This window comes from Phyllobates terribilis, unplaced genomic scaffold (genome assembly GCF_046119375.1).
Source record: "Phyllobates terribilis strain yellow unplaced genomic scaffold, ASM4611937v1 Scaffold_35__1_contigs__length_13245226, whole genome shotgun sequence".
Lineage (NCBI taxonomy): Eukaryota > Metazoa > Chordata > Amphibia > Anura > Dendrobatidae > Phyllobates > Phyllobates terribilis.
In genome coordinates, this window is record NW_027362795.1 from 11,848,541 (window position 1) to 11,872,326 (window position 23,786).

General features: G+C 44.8%; 1 protein-coding gene and 1 pseudogene across 1 annotated transcript; both read left to right on the forward strand.

The window, feature by feature from the left end:
- The window catches only part of LOC141182657 (uncharacterized), a 1,085,038-nt pseudogene that overhangs the window by 437,681 nt on the left and 623,571 nt on the right, over positions 1–23,786 (forward strand).
- Positions 1,261–13,106, forward strand: LOC141182647 (uncharacterized). The gene is made up of 7 exons (XM_073660809.1): positions 1,261–1,329; positions 7,332–7,404; positions 7,534–7,638; positions 7,712–7,835; positions 7,919–8,007; positions 8,204–8,294; positions 10,595–13,106. The coding sequence occupies exons 1-7, from the start codon at positions 1,304–1,306 to the stop codon at positions 12,529–12,531; spliced, it is 2,445 nt and encodes an 814-aa protein (XP_073516910.1). The 5' UTR covers positions 1,261–1,303; the 3' UTR covers positions 12,532–13,106.

A 23,786-nucleotide genomic window follows, 5' to 3' on the forward strand; every position in this document is an offset into this window, starting at 1 on the left:
TCCGCTCCGTACGCCTCGCACACGCGCGGCTCCGCTCCGTACGCCTCGCACACGCGCGGCTCCGCTCCGTACGCCTCGTACACGCGTGGCTCCGCTCCGTACGCCTCGTACACGCGCGGCTCCGCTCCGTACGCCTCGTACACGCGCGGCTCCGCTCCGTACGCCTCGTACACGCGCGGCTCCGCTCCGTACGCCTCGTTCCGCTCCGTACGCCTCGTACACGCGCGGCTCCGCTCCGTACGCCTCGTACACACGCGGCTCCGCTCCGTACGCCTCGTACACACGCGGCTCCGCTCAGTACGCCTCGTACACACGCGGCTCCGCTCAGTACGCCTCGTACACACGCGGCTCCGCTCTGTACGCCTCGTACACACGCGGCTCCGCTCCGTACGCCTCGTACACACGCGGCTCCGCTCCGTACGCCTCGTACACACGCGGCTCCGCTCCGTACGCCTCGTACACACGCGGCTCCGCTCCGTACGCCTCGTACACACGCGGCTCCGCTCCGTACGCCTCGTACACACGCGGCTCCGCTCCGTACGCCTCGTACACACGCGGCTCCGCTCCGTACACCTCGTACACACGCGGCTCTGCTCCGTACACCTCGTACACACACGGCTCCGCTCCGTACACCTCGTACACACACGGCTCTGCTCCGTACACCTCGTACACACGCGGCTCCGCTCCGTACACCTCGTACACACGCGGCTCCGCTCCGTACACCTCGTACACACGGCTTTGCTCCGTACACCTCGTACACACACGGCTCTGCTCCGTACACCTCGTACACGCGCGGCTCCGCTCCGTACACCTCGTACACGCGCGGCTCCGCTCCGTACACCTCGTACACGCGCGGCTCCGCTCCGTACACCTCGTACACACGCGGCTCTGCTCCGTACACCTCGTACACGCGCGGCTCTGCTCCGTACACCTCGTACACGCGCGGCTCCGCTCCGTACACCTCGTACACACACGGCTCCGCTCCGTACACCTCGTACACGCGCGGCTCTGCTCCGTACACCTCGTACACGCGCGGCTCCGCTCCGTACACCTCGTACACACGCGGCTCCGCTCCGTACACCTCGTACACGCGCGGCTCCGCTCCGTACACCTCGTACACACGGCTCTGCTACATCCACACTGTAAACCCCTCCTGACCCCACACATAAACTTCAGCTCATCCAGCACCATGACAACCAGCACAGCAGAGTCCTGCACCCACTGAGGCCCCTGATCATGTGACCCCTGACTCCTCCCCTCCTGTGACCTCATCACAGTTCCTGTGCGCACAGAGCAGCCATATATGTGGTGGCAGCTCTGCAGGTGGAGGTATGTGGAGACCCCATTACTGGGCGCAGGGGGCATTAACCCCTTCAGCACCGAGACTCTTTTGGGGTCTTGTGTTGCCCCTTTATAAGGTTTTTGTTCTGTTTCCTGTAATAGATACATACGACCCAACTATGGAGACAGGAAGGGAGGAAACGTATTGTTCTCATAGTACAGGACCCCTTTACTGGCCCCACAGTGTAATGCCCCCATTATGCCCCTTATGCAGGATATATGATGACCCCACAGTGTAATGCCCCCATTATGCCCCTTATGCAGGATGTATGATGCCCCTACACAGTGTAATGCCCCCATTATGCCCCTTATGCAGGATGTATGATCCCTCCACAGTGTAATGCCCCCATTATGCCCCTTATGCAGGATGTATGATGCCCCCACAGTGTAATGCCCCCATTATGCCCTTTATGCAGGATATATGATGCCCCCCACACAGTGTAATGCCCCCATTATGCCCCTTATGCAGGATGTATGATGCCCCCACACAGTGCAATGCCCCCATTATGCCCCTTATGCAGGATGTATGATGTCCCCACACAGTGTAATGCCCCCATTATGCTCCTTATGCAGTATGTATGATGCCCCCCACAGTGTAATGCCCCTATTATACCCCTTATGCAGGATGTATGATGTCCCCACACAGTGTAATGCCCCCATTATGCCCCTTATGCAGTATGTATGATGCCCCCACACAGTGTAATGCCCCCATTATGCCCCTTATGCAGGATGTATGATGCCCCCACACAATGTAATGCCCCCATTATGCCCCTTATGCAGGATGTATGATGCCCCCACACAGTGTAATGCCCCATTATGCCCTTTATGCAGTATGTATGATGCCCCCACACAGTGTAATGCCCCCATTATGCCCCTTATGCAGGATGTATGATGCCCCCACACAGTGCAATGCCCCCATTATACCCCTTATGGAGGATGTATGATGCCCCCACACAGTGTAATGCCCCCATTATGCCCCTTATGCAGTATGTATGATGCCCCCACACAGTGTAATGCCCCCATTATGCTCCTTATACAGTATGTATGATGCCCTCATACAGTGTAATGCCCCCATTATGCCCCTTATACAGTATGTATGATGCCCTCATACAGTGTAATGCCCCCATTATGCCCCTTATGCAGTATGTATGATGCCCCCACACAGTGTAATGCCCCCATTATACCCCTTATACAGTATGTATGATGCCCGCACACAGTGTAATGCCCCCATTATGCCCCTTATACAGTATGTATGATGCCCTCATACAGTGTAATGCCCCCATTATGCCCCTTATGCAGGATGTAGGATGCCCCCACACAATGTAATGCCCCCATTATGCCCCTTATGCAGGATGTATGATGCCCCCCACACAGTGTAATGCCCCCATTGTGCCCCTTATGCAGGATGTATGATGCCCCCACACAGTGTAATGCCCCCATTGTGCCCCTTATGCAGGATGTATGATGCCCCCATTATGCCCCTTATGCAGTATGTATGATGCCCCCACACAATGTAATGTCCCCATAATGCCCCTTATGAAGTATGTATGATGCCCCCATACAGTGTAATGCCCCCATTATGCCCCTTATGCAGGATATATGATGCCCCCACACAGTGTAATGCCCCCATTATGCCCCTTATGCAGGATGTATGATGCCCCCACACAGTGTAATGCCCCCATTGTGCCCCTTATGCAGGATGTATGATGCCCACACAGTGTAATGCCCCCATTATGCCCCTTATGCAGTATGTATGATGCCCCCACACAGTGTAATGCCCCCATTATGCCACTTATGCAGGATGTATGATGCCCCCACACAGTGTAATGCCCCCATTGTGCCCCTTATGCAGTATGTATGATGCCCCCACACAGTGTAATGCCCCCATTATGCCCCTTATGCAGTATGTATGATGCCCCCACACAGTGTAATGCCCCCATTATGCCCCTTATGCAGTATGTATGATGCCCCCACACAGTGTAATGCCCCCATCATGCCCCTTATGCAGGATGTATGATGCCCCCACACAGTGTAATGCCCCCATTGTGCCCCTTATGCTGGATGTGTAATGCCCCCATTATGCCCCTTATGCAGGATGTATGATGCCCCTACACAGTGTAATGCCCCCATTGTACTCCTTATGCAGTATGTATGATGCCCTCCACAGTATAATGTTCCCCCAGTACCACCTGAGATTTTACAGTTGGAATAATCCGTCTGGAAAATGGTTTTCCCTTTGGCTGGTCCCCTACATGTAGACCCTTGAGGATGTATACATGCATGTAGGGGAGCAGGCCTTACTAGATATCGAGGCTTTGTACAGTAATATACCACATGAGGATGGTATCAGAGGAGTAAGACATTTCTTGAAATCGAGATCGAGAGTGTAGCAGACATAATGACTTCATGGAGGATCTTCTAAAATTCACTCTTACGCAGAACTTCTTTCTTTTTGACAGGAAGTACTTCCTCCAGCTCAGGGGTACTGCGATGGGGAGCCTCTGTGCTCCCTCATATGCTAACTTATCCCTGGACTGGTGGGAGGAAACCACAATATTCAGGGATGATCATAAGTGATGGCATCCATATATTGGGGTATGGTACAAATATATTGACTACATTTTTATCATCTGGTCAGGGACGAGTGAACAATCTTTTTAATTTGTCGGGGAACTCAACATCAATAGAGTGGGCCTTAGATTTACATCTGAATTTATTATAATAATTTTTATTTTTATAGAGACAACATATTCCACAGCACTTTACAATTTTAGGGGGGACTTATACAGACAATACAGACTTTCCAGAATAAGCATAACTCAGATATTAAAAGGAGTGAGGGCCCTGCTCACAAGCTTACAGTCTGTAAGGAAATAGGGGAGACACAAAAGGTAAAATGTACATATATTGTATAATACTGCCTTAATATACTAAATAGGGTAACTATATAACACTACATGAACTGGTCTCCAGCCAGTATGTGTACAGTACAGACAGAGGCTAATCAGTGCATGGATGGTAGGAGCACGATTTTGAAGAAAATTTTAATATGGGCCAAACTGGGACAGTTAGATAAGTATGTTGAGGTGATAGGCCAGTCTAAAGTAATGGGTTTTTAGGGCACGCTTAAAACTGTGAGTATTGGGAATTAATCGAATTGTCCTGGGTAGTGCATTCCATAGAATTGGTGCAGCATGCGAGAAATCTTGTAGACGGGAATGGGAGATTCGGATTACGGAGGATTTTAGTTTTAAGTCATTAGCAGAACGAAGGGCACGGGTAGGGTGGTAGACTGAGACGAGGGAGGAGATGTAGAGTGGTGCTGAATCGTGGATAGCTTTGTGGGTAAGAGCGATAAGTTTATATTGAACTCTGTATTGGATGGGCAATCAGTGCAATGACTGGCACAGGGAAGAGGCATCGTTGTGTCGGTTGGCGAGGAATATGACCCTGACTGCTGTGTTCAGGACGGATTGGAGAGGGGAAAGTTCAGAAAGAGGGAAATCGATAAGTAAAGAGTTGCAATAGTCCAGACGAGAATGAATAAGAGCTACAGTAAGAGTTTTTACCGAGTCAAAGATAGGAAAATTTCTAATTCTAGAGATGTTTTTGAGGTGTAGATGACACGAGCGAGCGAGTGATTTGATGTGAGGAGTGAAGGAAAGATCTGAATCAAGTATGACCCCAAGACAGCGGGCATGTTGCTGGCGAGTAATGATGGAGCCACAAACAGAAATGGCTATATCGGGCATAGATAGGTTAGTGGAGGGAGGAAATAGGAGTAGTTTAGTTTTTGACAGATTCAGTTTTAGATAGATGGAGGACATAGTGTTAGAGACAGCGGAAAGACAATCACTGGTATTTTGTAATAATGCAGGGGTGATGTCCGGAGAAGAGGTGTATAATTGGGTGTCATCAGCATAGAGATGGTACTGAAAACCGAATCTGCTGATTGTTTGTCCAATAGGAGCGATATATAAGTAGAAAAGAAGGGCGTCTAGGACTGATCCTTGAGGAACCCCGACAATAAGGGGGAGGGGAGAAGAAGAGGAGCCAGCAAAAGACACAGTGAAGGAGCGGTCAAAGAGGTAGATCCACAGAGAGATCCAGAAGAATCAGCAGGAAGTAGTGACCATTAGATTTGGCTGTTAGTAGATCATTAGAAACTTTAGTGAGTGCAGTTTCAGTAGAATGTAAAGAGCAGAAACCAGATTGTAAAGGGTCAAGAAGGGAGTTATCTGAGAGATAGCATATTAGACAGGAGTGGAACAGGCTTTCCAGGAGTTTAGAGATAAAGGGAAAATTGGAAACAAGTCTGTAGTTAGCAGCACAGTTATGGTCCAGGGATGTTTTTTTAAGTAATGGATGTATGCTGGAGTGTTTAAAAAAGTAGGTAAAAATACAAGATGAGAGGTAGAGGTTGAATATTTTAGTTAGGTGAGTGGTGACAGCTGGAGAAAGGGACTGAAGGAGATGTGCAGGTGGTAGAGCGAGAGGAAGCAAGGAGCCTTGTCACTTCTTCTTCCGTGACTGGTTCGAAGTCAGAAAATGAGCAATATACAATGTGTGAGGGAGGAGCATGCATAACATTTGGGGATTGAGAGAAAATTTCCTGTCGGATATGGTCAATTTTTTCTTTGAAATAATTGGCCAGATCGTCAGTGCTGAGGTTGGTGGTTGGGGACTGTGCTGTTTGATTAAGGAGAGAATGAAAAGTGTCAAACAGGTGTTTAGGATTATTGGACCATGAGATGATGAGGTTGTTAAAGTAGGTTTGCTTGGAGAGGTGAAGGGCGGAGTTATAGGTTTTAAGCATAAATTTATAATGGAGGAAATCTTCGGCCAGATTAGATTTTGTCCACAGCCGTTCGGCACACCTGGAGCCCCGCTGGAGAAAACGTGTTTGCAGCGTGTTCCTGGATTGTCGCCGTCTGTGCCGAGTGGTTCTCTGTGTAGGAGCTGCGCCTTCATCCAGGGCTCATTGCAATGTTTCGTTATAATGCTTCAGTGCAAAGTCAGGGCATGAGAGGGAGGAGATTGGGGCCAATGATGATTGCACCGTTTTCATAAATTTCTGGGTGTTAATGGCATGTATATTTCTATAAGTGTGGAAAGTGGAGGTGTCTTGAGCAGGGTGACAGTTCTTGACAGAGAATGAAAGAAGGTTGTGATCAGAGAGCGGAACAGGAGAGTTAGTTAAGTCATGTATTGAACAGAGCCGGTCGAAGATCAGGTCAAAGAGTATTTCCATCTTTATGTGTAGGAGAATTAGTAAGCTGTGAAAGGCCGAAGGAGGAAGTTAGCGATAAAAGATGAGCGGCAGATGGGGAGAGGGAATCGCCTATTGGGATGTTAAAGTCTCCCATGATGAGGGTGGGGATGTCATAGGATAGAAAGTTTGGAAGCCAAGTGGCAAAGTGATCCACAAACTGACAGGAGGGTCCCGGAGGGCGATACACAACCGCCACTCGCAGGGAGAAGGGCCGGTAGAGTCTGACTGTGTGGGCCTCAAAAGAAGGGATGAAAAGTGAGGGTACTGGGGATATAACCTGAAAAGTACATTTTGTTTAAAGGAGCAGACCAACACCAATTATTACCAGTTGCCTTTCCTGTATGTACTGATCAAGAAGGATTGTAACGGGACCCTAGGGACACTCATCTACCATAAACCTTCAAGCACTAATAAACTATTGAAGTGGGATAACCACCACCCCCATCCCCATAAAAAGAGGAAAACCCAAGGGACAATTTTTATGGTTGAGAAGGTACTGCTCGAATGTCACAGATTTTAATATACCGGCAATAGACCTGAACACCAGATTAAGGGATAAAGGGTACTTGTGGTACATTTTGGATTCCGAATCATCGTTTGCAGAAAAATGGTCCATCAGCTCATCTTTTTCTCATTCAGATCTCTAAAATACCGGATCCTCTCAGTGACGATCGTCTATAATTATATAATATAATATAAATTTTCCTGATTTATCCAGGAAAATGATGAACAAGATGGTGGAGAGGATATTACACCTCACCCTAGAGATCCTCTTCCGGCTTACTGGAGAGGTGAGAGATTCTGATGACGTCCCATTACATCATTCTTATCTATAGGAATAACAGATGAACAGAACTGGAGAGGTGAGGACTCTGGAAATGTCTGTAGTGAGATTTATTAATGTGTCTCTCCATAACCAGAGATTAATCACGGGGCCTCCACCTCACCCCCTGATACATGAGGACATCAATGACCAGAAGATCCTAGAACTCGCCTACAAGATGATTGAGCTGCTGACTGGAGAGGTGGGAATGCTGGGACATTATACAGTAACGCTGTGAAGGGATTGGGGGATGACGGTATCATTGTATGTGTCAGGTTCCTATAAGGTGTCAGGATGTCACCGTCTATTTCTCCATGGAGGAGTGGGAGTATTTAGAAGGACGTAAAGATCTGTACAGGGACATCATGATGGAGGTTCCCCAGCCCCTCACATCACCAGGTAATAGACAGGACTAAATACACACGGCCTATAATTATCTGTATGTAAAGAATGAATACAGTCCCTGTATGTGTTTCCTCCAGATCTATCCAGTAAGAGGACAACACCAGAGAGATGTCCCCATCCTCTTCTTCCACAGGACTGTAAACAAGAAGATCCCAATGTTCCTCAGGTAGATGAAGAGAAGGTGTCATGAGATCTCCCCTATGATGTGTAGACGGCTGTAAAGGTCATGTCTTCAGTTCTGTTTTATCCACCATTATTATGTTTTATATTTGTGTCATGAGAACGGTGGAGATTACAGTATTAGAGCCGATCAAACTTGTGACTTTTCCATCTGTCTTTGACTTTTATAATATTTGTTTCAGGGTGAAGATCTGACCCATATTAATACTACAGAGACATATGTGAGGGGTGATGAGTGGTGTAAAGAGGAGATTCCTACATATGACTACCCAGGTGAGTAGTAACCACTGAATACATAGAAGTCACAGATTCTTTTCAGACACCGGCTGTGGCTTCTTTATCAGTGGTGTAGTCGTATCACAATCGTGTGATCACCATTTTGCCGCTAGACCACAACATTCTCCTCCATCCGAAAATATTCAAATTACTTTGGGAAATTGTGAAAGCCCTTTTCTATAGAACTTACAACCTGGAGGATCCACCTACCCCCTGGGATTAGGAGACGCTGACCGTTACCTGCCCAGTTCTGTAAACTACAAAGCCAAATGTCAGCGTATGTAGATTGTCCTGACAAATTAAAAAATCACTTGAAGAAAACTATTATGATGAGCCTGTAAGAGAAAGCGGAGGGTAATGATGCTGTTGGCTTCCTAGATCCCTGATATCTTATTGGATGAATCTACCTTCTCTCCCTTCTGTGCTGCTGAATGTGCTCATATGGTCCCTACAAGACCAGGTCCAGTCTTTCTGGCCAAACTTCACTTTTATGATCGACAACATTAAATGTCCACTGAGGGACACGTGTGAATTTCTGTACAATAACAACAGAGTTTCCCTTCATCCTGACTTTTCAATTTCTTTTAAAACCAACTAACTTCAAACAGGATTGTGATAAGCTATACAGAAAACATTACACCTGTGCCATGATATCTCTCTAAGCTGTGCGCGGCTGATGGCTGTAATATACATTTATTCACGCCTGCAGGAGATGTGTTGGCATGGCTCGAGCCCTGGTTTCATGGATTCACTCCACATCATAAATAGTATTGAGCGAATTTGTTCGGCATTTCAGATTCAGGTTCGTGTTCGGGGTTCCGGCTTGTTCGGCCCAAATGGTCAACCATAAATGAGTGTGACTCCAGTTTAGTGTTGGATTTCTCCCTTCATACATACGTTGTTGTTGGGGATGTTACATGTTTATATATTCTTTTTTTTACAAGTTCATTCTGTATGTTAGTTTGATTGTGGTGGGATCGGCCGGCCTCACTTATGTGAGTCTGTAACTCCCTGGTAGTCTTTCAAAAAGATCTCCATTTGCCTCTTCCAAATGCCAGAGATCTATATTTAAGACACCTCAGCTCTGCACTATTATAAAAAGTTCACTTTAAATGTCTAATATTTCTTCTTGAAACTCATCTGACAGAAAATATTGTCCCTTACGATAGTTTAGATTGCCAAGAGCCACCGAGCCGCATACTCTAATTACCCCAGAGAGGTTTCACCACTAGTTACTCATTTTTCTCTGATGGAGACAGTTCAGTTTTATCATTTCAGTAGATGTGTTATTGTCTATACTCACAGTTTTTGACTTCAGTAATCCTCTGATTTAACCTCTTCCTGCAGCCAGTTTTATGTTTCTAATCAGGCCCCATTTTTCAAATCTGACGTGTGTCCCTTTATGTGGTGATATCTTTGGAATTCTTCACAAAGGATAATAGGAAACAAATGGACCTTACAAATTATTTTCCAACTTATTTTGAATCTGACAATCCCCTATATACGGTTGTACACTACTGTCTGGGCACATGGCAGGTTAAGAAGGGAAGAAGCGCCATTTAGCTATTAGGAATGCTCGAAAGATGGCTACCACGAACAGGCTTATAACTATCTACCCTGTTTACAGATTTCTCAAATTACTTTGCTCATCACCCTTTAACACCTCTACATGGATCTGAACCTACACAGAGACCCCTAGGCTTGGGCCACTGTGTTACCTGCTATTCGGTGGAGTGAGATGGGAAGAAGAATAGTCAGGTAGCCGGGTCAGAACCAGGAGGGCAGAGAAAATACAAAATCAGAAGACGCAAGAGTAGTCAGTAAACGGGCCAAGGTCACAACAGAAATAAATACACAAGCCAGGAGCTCAGCACAGAGGACTGATCCAGAGGAGAACAAGGCTGTATCTGGCAGCTTCCAGCAATATGCTTCCAGCTTTAGTAGGGTGCGGTGCTCTCCAAATTGCTTAAGCAGGGAGCAGATTAATCCAGCTGGACAGCACACCCATACTGCCAGACTGGATGGTACTACTGGTCCCAGCAACCGTAATCTTAGTGGCTGGACAGAGCCTGAGCCTTTAACTCCATATTTGGGAGGCAGAATGAACAAACAGTTGAACACCACGCTCCACTGCTTCATCCTATGAGATTTTCTATTAGATGGTCATTGTCCTGGTGAATAAGTGAATTTTTTAATATAACTTGCCTTTTTTATAGACAATTTAAGTAGAAATGTTCAAAAATATAAAATTGAAGGATTTTTTATTAATAAATAATAATTGGTTTTATTCTTGGCAGATGTCTGTACCAGGAGATCAGAGGGACAGCTGACATCTTCAATTTTCAAATCAGATAATTTTCAGATCCCACAGGATGCAATTGAAATGAATGACATTACTCTAGATTTACCATCATCCCTTCACAGAAAAGATCTGTCATCTGATCCTTTGAAACAGGTCCCGTCTTCTGATTTATTACCGACTAATAAGGAAAATCAAAGTCACAAAATAAGCATTAAAAAACAAACTACTGGTAAAGCTAAGAAGCCATTTTCACATTCAGAATATAGAAATAGTTTTCCTCTCAAAAAGTCTTTTCTTAAACATCAAAAAATTCACACAGCAAAGAATAGATTTTCTTGCTCCAAGTGTGGGAGATGTTTTAATCAGAAATCAAGTCTTGTTAGGCACCAGATAACTCACACAGGAGAGAAGCCATTTTCCTGTTCAGAATGTGGAAAATGTTTTACAGAGAAATCCACTCTTATCAAACATCAGAGAACTCACACAGGAGAGAAGCCATTTTCATGTTCAGAATGTGGAAAATATTTTACAGAGAAATCAACTCTTATCAGACATCACAGAACTCACACAGGAGAGAAGCCATTTTTCTGTTCAGAATGTGGAAAATGTTTTACAGAGAAATCAACTCTTATCAGCCATCAGAGAACTCACACAGGAGAGAAGCCATTTTCATGTTCAGAATGTGGAAAATGTTTTAACCAGAAATCTAGTTTTCTTAAGCACCAGAGAACCCACACTGTGGAGAAGCCTTTTCCATGTTCAGAGTATGGGAAATGTTTTGTACAGAAATCAAATCTTTTCAAACATCAGACAACTCGCACAGGGGACAAGCCTTTTCCATGTTCAGAATGTGAAAAATGTTTTACAGAGAAATCAACTCTTATCAGCCATCAGAGAACTCACACAGGAGAGAAGCCATTTTCATGTTCAGAATGTGGGAAATGTTTTACAGAGAAATCAACTCTTAGCAGCCACCAGAGAACTCACACAGGAGAGAAGCCATTTTCATGTTCAGAATGTGGGAAATGTTTTGCAAAGAAATCAAATCTTATCAAACATTACAAAACTCACACAGGGGAGAAGCTTTTTTCGTGTTCAGAATGTGGGAAATGTTTTCCAGAGAAATCTACTCTTATCAAACATCAGAGAACTCACACAGGGGAGAAGCCTTTTCCATGTTCAGAATGTGGAAAATGTTTTATCCAGAAATCTGATTTTGATAAGCACAAGAGAACCCACACAGTGGAGAAGCCTTTTTCATGTTCAGATTGTGGAAAATGTTTTGTACAGAAATCCTATCTTAATATACATCAGACAACTCACACAGGGGAGAAGCCATTTTCATGTTCAGAATGTGGGAAATGTTTTGCAAATAAATCATATCTTTTCAAACATCAGAGAACTCACACAGGGAAGAAGCCTTTTCCTTGTTCAGAATGTGGAAAATGTTTTACAGAGAAATCAACTCTTATCAACCATCAGAGAACTCACACAGGAGAGAAGCCATTTTCATGTTCAGAATGTGGGAAATATTTTACAGCAAAATCTAATCTTATCAAACATCACAAAACTCACACAGGGGAGAAACCTTTTTCATGTTCAGAATGTGGGAAATGTTTTACAGAGAAATCAACTCTTACCAAACATCTAAGAACTCCCACAGGGGAGAAGCCTTTTCCATGTTCAGAATATGGAAAATGTTTTAAACAGAATTCTGATTTTGATGAGCACCAGAGAACCCACACAGGGGCGAAGCCTTTTTCATGTTCAGATTGTGGGAACTGTTTTGTACAGGAATCACATCTTAACAAACATCAGAGAATTCACACAGGGAAGAAGCCTTTTTCATGTTCAAAATGTGGGAAATGTTTTAACCAGAAAGCGCATTTTGATAACCACACTGGGGAGAATGCCGCAACTACACCCAACTAGTCTCTGTACAGACAAGAAAGGCCCTAGCTGCACAACTAAAAACACCACCACAGACCTAACTCCCTAATAAGCCGTTGAGGAGTTTCTCGTACCTCCTGAGGAACCAGAGGGGAGGCTGCAACACACTGTCAACAAGGGGAAAGGAAAGTATGAAGTAATATACAAAAAACCTGAATGAGAAACAAAAACACATTCATATAGGGCAAAGAAGGCAAGCTAAGGAGAACCAAAAATAAAAGGAACGAGTATAATCTCCTAGAAACCTAACATTGCTAGAATGAAAAGGTACTGGGAGGGAAAGCAAACTGACCGGGAGGATATTTTCACCTTTGTGGTGAAACTTATAAAATTCATCCTCACCAACTGTAAATGTAAACCTGTCCGTTTATAATGACCACGGACAAGATAAAGATTCCCAACTCACATCAGGACCACAAGATCCCAGGTACTTTCAGCTGCATCACATCTAATGAAATGTACTTAATTATATGTAGCAAATGTCCAACTGGGGGTCTGTATGTAGGGGAGACAGGGCAAAAACTTGGATGAATTCTCATCGCCACACAAAAAAAGAATAGATCTACTTGTGGCCACACATTTTTACGGCCACAACTGCTTATCCTTTTCCCAAACTGATAGTTCTGCTTCACGTCACTTGTCTTATCTATTGCATTATTCCTGAGCCCTATTATGTATAAATATTTGACTCTTCAGATTTTGTGTTATTCTTTGTCTGATGAAGAGACCTGAGTAGTCTCGAAAGCTTACTGACTAATGGCTAACTGAAAAGATGGTATCAACCACTAAGGACTCTCAAATTTTAATATTTTTCTCCATACAGCAATTTTAAGATCTCTCCACAGGTTTTCAATGGGATTTAGATCCAGACTCATTGCTGGTCAGAACTCTGCAGTACTTTGTTTCCATCCATTTTCTGGGTGCTTCTTGAAGTATGTTTGGGGTCATTGTCCTGCTGGATGACCCATGACCTAGGACTCAAACCCAGCTTTCTGACACTAGGCACTACATTGTGACCCAAAATCCTTTGCTAATCTTCAGATTTCATGATGCCTTGCACACAGTCAGAGGCAGCAAAACACCTTTGAACCTCCACCATATTTGACTGTATGGGTTGTAAATTTATTGATTATGCAGTTCTTTTCTACTTTTTCTGTTTTCTCCATGCTTAGTGTGCCACACATATGCACACAATGCAAAGATTGAATTCATTTCTCCCATTTTTATCTGGTTTTAGTTGTGATTTTCATATTGCCCACACCTGTTACTTGCCACAATTGCGTTTGAACAAGCTTCACATGCTTGAAACAAAGTTGTTTACCCATAATTTTGGCAAGGTGCCAACAATTTTGTCCGGCCTATTTTGTGTGAAATTATGTTTAATTTGCCTTTTTTTCTCTGTTTTCTTGTGTTGTTCCAATACATGCAAAGGAAATAAACGTTTATAGCAAAAAGTGTAATTTCAATCATTTTCAGGGAGAATTACTTCATTTTCTGGAACAATTTCAAGGGAGCCAGCACCTTGACCATGACTTGTTTTTGTTGCCTTTTTAATATGTTGCAGCATATCATCCTCTACTTGTTTAGCTATATTAGGAGGCTTGTAGCAAAGTCCAATTAGCAGCTTTGCATTATTGCCATTTCCGTGTACATTTACCCAGACTGATTTTACATCAGGGATATAAAACTCAAAACATGCAGAGGGACAAAATGAAAAACGTGGACAAAGTCGTGGGCCAACTAGTATACAGTATAATGGGCTCCACATAGTCCACCATACAGTATAATGGGCCCCACATAGTCCTCCATACAGAATAATGGGCCCCACAAAGTCTTCCATACATAAGAAGCAAGAGGAAAAAACTTCAAGTCAGAGTCCCATATAATACTGAAAAAATTACAAAATTTTATTAATTATAATTAATACAGGAAAAAAATATGAATTGCAGAAACAGAGGCAGTTAATAGTAAAATAATGGAGGAGCACTAATGAGGAGCATGAGACAAATTAACATGATTATTTTCTGATGTAAATACATAATTGGGCTGCCAAAAAAATAAGTATATATTGTTAAAATGCAGTGAAGCATTCAATAAAAGTGCAGGTTCTTATGAGGTAGGTCAGAAGTAGTTGCTATATAAGAGGTTAGTCATACCGCTGTCTATATATAGGTACTAATCTAGATAGCTCATACTGGGGGTAGCAGATCTTTATAAGTGGTATCAGTGCCTGGACCCCTTAGGCTACAGAGTAAAAGTATATCCTAATACATATTAAAGCCTAGAAAATGCACCTAAGTAGGAAAAAAGATTAAAGAATGGCACCAAAAAGAGTGTAGCATGAATCCTATAGTATACTTACAGCCACAGTGGATGTGAACACAGTCCTCAATGGCACTCACCCTAATGTGCGTTTCGGCACGGCTGCCTTCGTCAGGAGGTGGCGTCAATGAAGGTGGGTAGGGTTTAGAAACCCTTGAGCCAATAGAAAAGGGGGTGTGTAGTCTCTCTGCCAATGGGTGTGGGGAGGGAGTGGCATGACACATGGCAATCACCGCCGCATCCACGGCAACATCACCATGACGCAGCAAGCACGTGGTGAACCACGTGACCGCGCATCATGGAGCAGATATTGTTACGGCCAGTGAGGACACCACAGAGAACAGTGAAGCCATGCGTACCGCCCAGTCCACAGACATATATAGTCAAATACAACCGGAGAGAAAAGGAAACTAGCATAATGGGGTAAACTGTCAATAACAGCATAACCCAAATGTATATACAGTACAGACCAAAAGTTTGGACACACCTTTTCATTTAAAGATTTTTCTGTATTTTCTTGACTATGGAAATTGTACATTCACACTGAAGGCATCAAAACTATGAATTAACACATGTGGAATTATATACTTAACAAAAAAGTGTAAAACAACTGAAAATATCTCTTATATTCTAGGATCTTCAAAGTAGCCACCTTTTGCTTTAATGACTGCTTTGCACACTCTTGGCATTCTCTTGATGAGCTTCAAGAGGTAGTCACCGGAAATGGTTTTCACTTCACAGGTGTGCCCTGTCAGGTTTAATAAGTGGGATTTCTTGCCTTATAAATGGGGTTGGGACCATCAGTTGTGTTGTGCAGAAGTCTGGTGGATACACAGCTGATAGTCCTACTGAATAGACTGTTAGAATTTGTATTATGGCAAGAAAAAAGCAGCTAAGTAAAGAAAAACGAGAGGCCATCATTACTTTAAGAAATGAAGGTCAGTCAGTCTGAAAAATTGGGAAAACTTTGAAAGTGTCCCCAAGTGCAGTTGCAAAAACCATCAAGCGCTACAAAGAAACTGGCTCAAATGAGGACCGCCCCAGGAAAGGAAGACCAAGAGTCACCTCTGCTTCTGAGGATAAGTTTATCCGAGTCACCAGCCTCAGAAATCGCAGGTTAACAGCAGCTCAGATTAGAGACCAGGTCAATGCCACACAGAGTTCTAGCAGCAGACACATCTCTACAACAACTGTTAAGAGGAGACTGTGCAGCTGGCCTTCATGGTAAAATAGCTGCTAGGAAACCACTGCTAAGGACAGGCAACAAGCAGAAGAGATTTGTTTGGGCTAAAGAACACAAGGAATGGACATTAGACCAGTGGAAATCTGTGCTTTGGTCTGATGAGTCCAAATTTGAGATCTTTGGTTCCAACCACCGTGTCTTTGTGCGACGCAGAAAAGGTGAACGGATGGACTCTACATGCCTGGTTCCCACCGTGAAGCATGGAGGAGGAGGTGTGATGGTGTGGGGGTGCTTTGCTGGTGACACTGTTGGGGATTTATTCAAAATTGAAGGCATACTGAACCAGCATGGCTACCACAGCATCTTGCAGCGGCATGCTATTCCATACGGTTTGCATTTAGTTGGACCATCATTTATTTTTCAACAGGACAATGACCCCAAACACACCTCCAGGCTGTGTAAGGGCTATTTGACCAAGAAGGAGAGTGATGGGGTGCTACGCTAGATGATCTGGCCTCCACAGTCACCAGACCTGAACCCAATCGAGATGGTTTGGGGTGAGCTGGACCGCAGAGTGAAGGCAAAAGGTCCAACAAGTGCTAAGCATCTCTGGGAACTCCTTCAAGATTGTTGGAAGACCATTTCCGGTGACTACCTCTTGAAGCTCATTAAGAGAATGCCAAGAGTGTGCAAAGCAGTCATCAAAGCAAAAGGTGGCTGCTTTGAAGAACCTAGAATATAAGACATATTTTCAGTTATTTCACACTTTTTTGTTAAGTATATAATTCCACATGTATTCATAGATTTGATGCCTTCAGTGTGAATGTACAATTTTCATAGTCATGAAAATACAAAAAAATCTTTAAATGAGAAGGTGTGTCCAAACTTTTGGTCTGTGCTGTATGTTAAAAATATAGGGTATAGGCAATAGCCAATTATATATAAGTATGAGAAGTTAATTGGCAATGACAAAACAAAGTATATCTTTAAGAAAAGCTTGAAGTATAACATGATTATATGAGATCATAGTATAAATGCATAATAAGATATAAGAAAATATCTCTCAAAATATCGATCTATAAATGCGAAAGATATACAATATTAACTGTATGGATCAAAAATGTGCACAGAGAAAAAAAGTTACAGATCTTGAGAGCCAAATAGTGCCGGCAATTATGTCCATGTTATCCAATAGCAGAATGGAAGTCCTCAACGTCATTGACTGGTAGAAATGGAGAGATCATGTATACAAACATGCCAATCACCATGTAATGCCTTTATGAAAATTTGGTAGAAAAAGACGACGAACTCTCATAGGAGAACACTAAAGAAATAGGAAAAAGTTTAAATTAAAAAAAATACTCAACCATACTAGATAAAAAGGTAAGACAAAATAGCTAAAACAATGTGGATATAGGTGAGCAGAGAAATGGGGCATAACTAATATTTTCGTTCAAGCCCAATGGATGGAGTGCTTTTAAAGTCCAAATCCATGTGCTCTCTTTCTGGGCTAATAGTTTGCTCACTCTACCTTCCCTAATATTAGTGGTGATCATGTCAATACACCGAACTTTAAGTTTAGATGCGTCACACTTATGGTGTATTCTAAAATGCTTGGGAATAGTTTTTAACGTAGAAATATCAGTTTCATTTACCGCCGCTTCAATACCTAGGACGTGTTCACGTATTCTTGTCTTAAGTTGTCTAGTTGTGAGCCTTACATAGATTTTAGGACACAGGCATGTCGCATAATAGACCATAGCTTTAGAGGTACAAGTTATAGGTTTAGTGGTGTAATAGGTCCTAGAGCCCTGGGAATATGTGAAAGAGTTAGCTTGTTCAACATTAGGACACGCCACACATCTACCACATGGTACACATCCATTTACTGGAGGTGGTCTTTTCTGAAAATTAGGGGGAGTGGTAGAATAATAGTGGCTTCTCATAAGGTGATCACAGAGATTTTTTGCCTTTCTGAAAGTGATTTGCTGTCTCTCTGGTAGATATTTTGCCAATATGGGGTCAGCCATTAAGATGGGCCATGATTTGATAAGACAGTCACGTAATTCTGTCGCTTTAGAGTGGAATGTTGTAATGAACCGTAACTACTGATGAGCGAGCATGCTCGCTACTGCTCGGTGCATGCCCGAGCATCTCACTGCTTGCCCGAGCATCTCACTGCTTGAGATGCTCGGCGCTCGCCGATTATTTCCGGGGTTGCTCGGCGGGAGCTCGGATCCCCTCACTGCATGTTTGGCGATCATTAGAGCGCCAATCAACATGCAGTGATCGTCTGCCACACACTGTAATGCTACAGCCATGTAGGTTGTGGCATTACAGTGATTGGCTGGCCGCACAGCGTCATCAGGTCTATATCAGACCTAGCGCCGCCATGCTAGGCAGGCTGGCAGGGTATATAGCAGACTACAGTGCACATAGCAAGAGGGTCCATTCCAGTTCTGTCTGCTGGTGCTTTTACAGATATTTGTAGAAATAGGCCCAGGTATCAGGGGCCAGGAATAATTTATTTTTTATCTTAATCCTGATTATTTGCTTAAAAAGCAATCCAGAGAACACTGTTTATCTTGGCCATTTGCTTGTTGGCACTGCAGAATACAGCCAGGTCCTTTCCATATTACAGCGCTAAAAATCCAGCTACTTAAAACTGTCATTTGTCCGACACACGGATCACATATAATTGCATTGAAAATACAGCCATTTCTGGCCTCCATTGAAATTTTGTTTCAGTGTGTCAGTGAACTTATTGACAGGAGGTCAGTGCTGTTAAAAATAGTTACCTACAGGCCAGCTATTTAAAACTGTGGTTTGTCCATCACACAGATCACATATAAGTTTGCTCCAAATTCAACCATTTGTAGTGAGCATGGAAGATATTGTCCTCCCTTTAAAATGGGCAAGGCACGTGGCAACGGATGAGGAACTGGACATGATGGTGATCGTGATGGTGCATGCAGAGGCCAAGGCCTTGGGCAAGCTGAAATTGTGCCACAACAAACACCCACATCTTCTTGCTCAACCTTCCTGTCCCAATTAATAGGGGACTGCAGTTTACGACTATTGAACACAGAGCAGTGTGAAAAGGTTATTGGTTGGATAACAGATAATGCTTTCAGTCACTTAGCCACCACCACCACCACCACCCTGTCTTCCACATGGTCAAGTGTCAGTAGCCGAGAATCTGGAGCGCATATTTTTCACCCTGATCCTCCTTCCTCCCACCATGCCGAGTGCCCAGAGACAACTAATTGCACATTTGGACATGCCGAAGAGCTGTTCACTTTTCCATTTGTAGATTCGGGCGCCTCACCTGGTCCACTTGAAGCAGGGCAAGAGGAGATCGCATGTAGCAATGCTCAAATATTTGAGCAGCCACGGTCATACAAAGGCGACAGTAGGTAAGTGTCACAAGAGGTGGACGATGATGAGACACAATTGCCAGAAAGTCAGGAGGAGGACCAGGGTGCGGAAGTGGAAGGCAAGGTGGTGCATGACATAGTAACTGACCCAACCTGGCAGGAGGACATGCAGAGCAAGGACAGAAGCACACAGGGGGAGGGGGGCAGAGCCTCCCAACATGCAGGAAGAAGCAGTGTGCTGGCCACAGACAGAAGGCGGGCAATTGTTCCCCGTAACACCAACACGACAGAAGATGCCAGTACAACTGTTAGGTCTTCCCGAGTCTGGTTGTTTTTTAAAGACTGCTGATAACACCAAAAAAGCCATTTGCACCACCTGCCAGGCCAGCATCCGCAGGGGTAGCAAAACTACCAGCCTGACCACCACCAGCTTGATCAGGCATATGGCAGCAAAGCACCCGACTTTGTAGGCCGAACCCCAGGGTCCAGGAACATTGTCTGCGGGTGACACCACTGCTTCTTCTGCTGTTGTGAGTGCAAGCCAATCCTCTGTCCATAGTGTATGTGAAGATGCCTCCTGCCCAGCACCTGTCATTGCACACTCTCAACTAGCACCATCATCAAGCACGTCCTTGTCCCAGCGCAGCGTTCAGTTGTCCATACTCCAGTCCTTGGAACGCAAGCGCAAATACACAGCCAACGCCCCACAGGCCACACTACTAAATTCCCACATTTCGCGACTGCTTTCGCTCGAAATGTTGCCTTTTAGGCTCGTGGAGACAGAAGCTTTCCATAACCTGATGGCGGTGGCCGTCCCTCTGTACTCGGTCCCCAGTCGAAACTATTTCTCCCGGTGTGCTGTCCGCTTTACACAAGCACGTGTCTCACAACATGAGCCATGCCCTCAACAAAGCAGTTACAGGGAAAGTCCACCTAACCATGGACATGTGGACAAGTGCTTGTGGGCAAGGACGGTACATCTCTCTGACTGCACACTGGGTTAACATAGTGGAAGCAGGGACCCAGTCGGACCTTGGGACGGAACACATCCTCCCGACGCCGAGGATTGCGGGTCCTAGGTCAATCAGGGTTGCCCCCACAGTCTACAGCTCCTTCACCTCAGCCTCCATCTCCGAAATGACCACATCAGTCACAAGCTGGAAGCACTGCCTCGGCCAAACGGCAACAGGCTGTGCTGAAGCTAATATGCTTAGGTGACAAACTGCACAATGGTGAGTTGTGGACAGCTCTGAAAGAGCAGGTTGATCTGTGGCTGACACTGCTGAACCTACAGCCAGACATGGTCGTGTGTGACAATGGCCGGAACCTGGTGGTGGCTCTGAGGCGAGGCGAGCTCACAAATGTACCATGCCTGGCCCATGTGTTTTAATCTCATGGTTCAGCGGTTTCTCAAAAGCTACCCGGAGCTCCCAGATCTGCTTGTCAAAGTACACCGCCTGTGTGCCCATTTTAGAAAGTCAGCTACAGCTTCCGCCGCCCTTGCCGTGCTTCAGCAGCATTTGCAGCTTCCAGCTCACTGACTGGTGTGTGATGTTCCAACACGTTGGAACTCTACACTGCAGATGTTGGGAAGGATTTGTGAGCAGAAGAGGGCAGTTGTTGACTACCAGCATCAACAAGGCTGTCGGAGTTCAGACTCCACACATAAGACCTCAGAAGTGGACATGGATGTCAGACATCTGTACCATCCTCCAAAACTTTGAGGACTCCACCAAGATGGTGAGCAGCGATGACGCCATAATTAGCAACACCATCCCACTTCTCTGTATTCTGAAACGCTATCTGCTCACAATCAAAGAGAATGCATTGTAGGTGCAGCACGTTGAGATGGAGCAAGGAACCATACAGGGTGATTACACACAGCCCAGCCTCATTTCGTCTCCCAACGTGGATTGGGTGACAATGAGGAAGAGGAGGAGGAGTAGAAAGAACAGGAGCTAGTTTCACGCGCTATAGATGGTACTACCTGCACAACTGTCATACCGTCTGTTCAGCGTGGATGGCATGAGGACAGAGAGGAGGAGGAGAGCATGGTCAGTCGTCCTCTTGGTGAGGAGACGGAAGTCTTGACTGTGAGCAGTCTGGCACGCATGGCTGAGTTTATGTTACGCTGCCTTTCCCATGACCCTCGCGTTCTCAAAATTTTGGGTGACAGTCATTACTGGTTGGTGACACTTCTAGACCCACGCTACAAGGAGAACTTTATATCTCTTATTCCTGAGGCAGACAGGTCTACAAAAATGGGGCAGTACCAGAAGGCCCTTGTTGCGGAACTATTAAAAAAATTCCCATCTGAAAACGCTGATGGCAGAGGCCACAGTTCGTTGGACAACCAAGGAGTACAGCCGAGAGAGACACAACTCCAATCCAGCAGAGGCAGGGGAACACTTTCAAAGTTCTGGGAGAGTTTTCTCAGCCCCTCCCATCGCACAGGCCCTGATGTGCTGGGTTACTCTCACAAGGAGTGCATAGTTTGGGAAGATGCTGAAGGAGTACTTTGCCGACCGTACCGACGTCCTCCATGATTCCTCTGGGCCTTATAATTACTGGGTATCCAAGCTGGACACGTGGCATGAACTGGCTCTACGCCTTGGAGGTCCTGGCTGCCCTGCCGCCAGCGTTTTATCAGAGCGGGTTTTTTTTATCTCTGGTGGAATTATAATTGATAAGCACATCCGCCTGTCAACTGAAAATGCTGACAGGCTGACTCTTCTAAAAATGAACAAGGGCTGGATTGGGCCAGACTTCTCAACACCACCGAATGATAGAAGCGTAACATAAACTCAAATCCAGTGTCTTTTTTTGGGAGGTGTATTCCCATGCATCTTTTCAGACCCACACATGGGTATACGCTTCCTGATTTTGGCTATTTCCTCTTGTCCTCCTCCTTCTCCTCATCCTCCACCACCATATCACCAGGGTGACCGTGGTCCATGATGCAACACCCACATACTTTTTTTAAAGGGTGTTTATGATGCCCGTAAAATTTTTAAAGGGTGTTTATGATGCCTGTAAAAAAAAAATTATACAGTATGTTCATGTATACCCCCCAAAGGTAAATGTTTGTCAGCCCATACACTTAGTGCATGGGCGTCACAAGTATAGGAGACCCGCTCTTTTCTAATGGGAATATTTTTTCATGAGGCCCTCTACGTCTCTTCCAAGGGGCATTGGAGTGCCTCCCAAGTTTTGGCAGCCCTTGCATTCACTGCATAGGCCAACACTATGGGAGACCCACTTCCTAATAATGGGAATATTTTTTCATGAGGCCCTCTACGTCTCTTCCAAGGGGCACTGGAGTGCCTCCCAATTTTTGGCAGCCCTTGCATTCACTGCACAGGCCAACACTATGGGAGACCCACTTCCTAATAATGGGAATATTTTTTCATGAGGCCCTCTACATCTCTTCCATGGGGCATTAGAGTGCCTCCAAATTTTTGACAACCCTTGCATTCACTGCATAGGCAAACACAATGGGAGGTTCACTTCCTAATAATGGGAACATTGTTTTCAGGAGGCCCTCTGACCTCCACGTCTCTTCCAAGGGGCATTGGAGTGCCTCCAATTTTTTGGCAACCCTTGCATTCACTGCATAGGCAAACACAATGGGAGACCCACTTCCTAATAATGGGAACATTTTTTTTCAGGAGGCCCTCCTCTACGTCTCTTCAAAGGGGTATTGGGGTGCGTCCAAATTTTGGGCAGCCCTGCCACTCACTGCATATGCAATAACAGTATAGGAAACCCACTCTTTAGTAATGGGAACAACAAAGCATAGCTAGCTAATGGCTCTCTAAGAATAGTAAAGGCCGCCTGATGGCCCTATAAAAATAGGCTTTGTGACCTTCAGAGTCCCTCCTTCATAAATGAAACAGGATGTGTCTGATCATGTCTCACACACCACATGGCCAGATAAGGTTGTAAAATGTTAAAATGACATTTCCCGGTGAATGTATTTGTCACGGTTGAAAGCAGTCCAAAAGTGCAAAAACGCATCAAAAACACTACGTGTGAACATAGCCCAAGGTGTGGAGGAGTATTTTTGGTTTTGGTTATTTATTTTGCCTTATATACAAGTCATTACCCTGGAAAGGATGTTCCTTAACATATTTTCCAGGAAAATCCATTTTGGTTTAGTTTTTGTATGTTTTATAGTAAGTCCTTAAAAGTGGCGTAATACCTCTGACAACGTTGTTCACAGCAGTGACCGGGGAGTCAGAAATACTTCCAGGGGTCTTCCCCATGCTGTTCCCATGCCATTTGAGCACTGTTCCCATCGATTTGGGCAATTTTTAGGCTCTTTGCAGACCACCGAGGGAAGCCGCCTGAAAAAT

What these genes read in the sequence shown, in the direction of transcription:
- LOC141182647 (XM_073660809.1), top strand. Translation starts at nt 1,304, where the DNA reads ATGTGGTGGCAGCTCTGCAGGTGGAG. An exon ending in TCTTCCGGCTTACTGGAGAG is followed by an intron (nt 7,405 to 7,533) that starts GTGAGAGATTCT and finishes CTCCATAACCAG; the next exon opens with AGATTAATCACGGGGCCTCC. An exon ending in TCCTACATATGACTACCCAG is followed by an intron (nt 8,295 to 10,594) that starts GTGAGTAGTAAC and finishes TATTCTTGGCAG; the next exon opens with ATGTCTGTACCAGGAGATCA.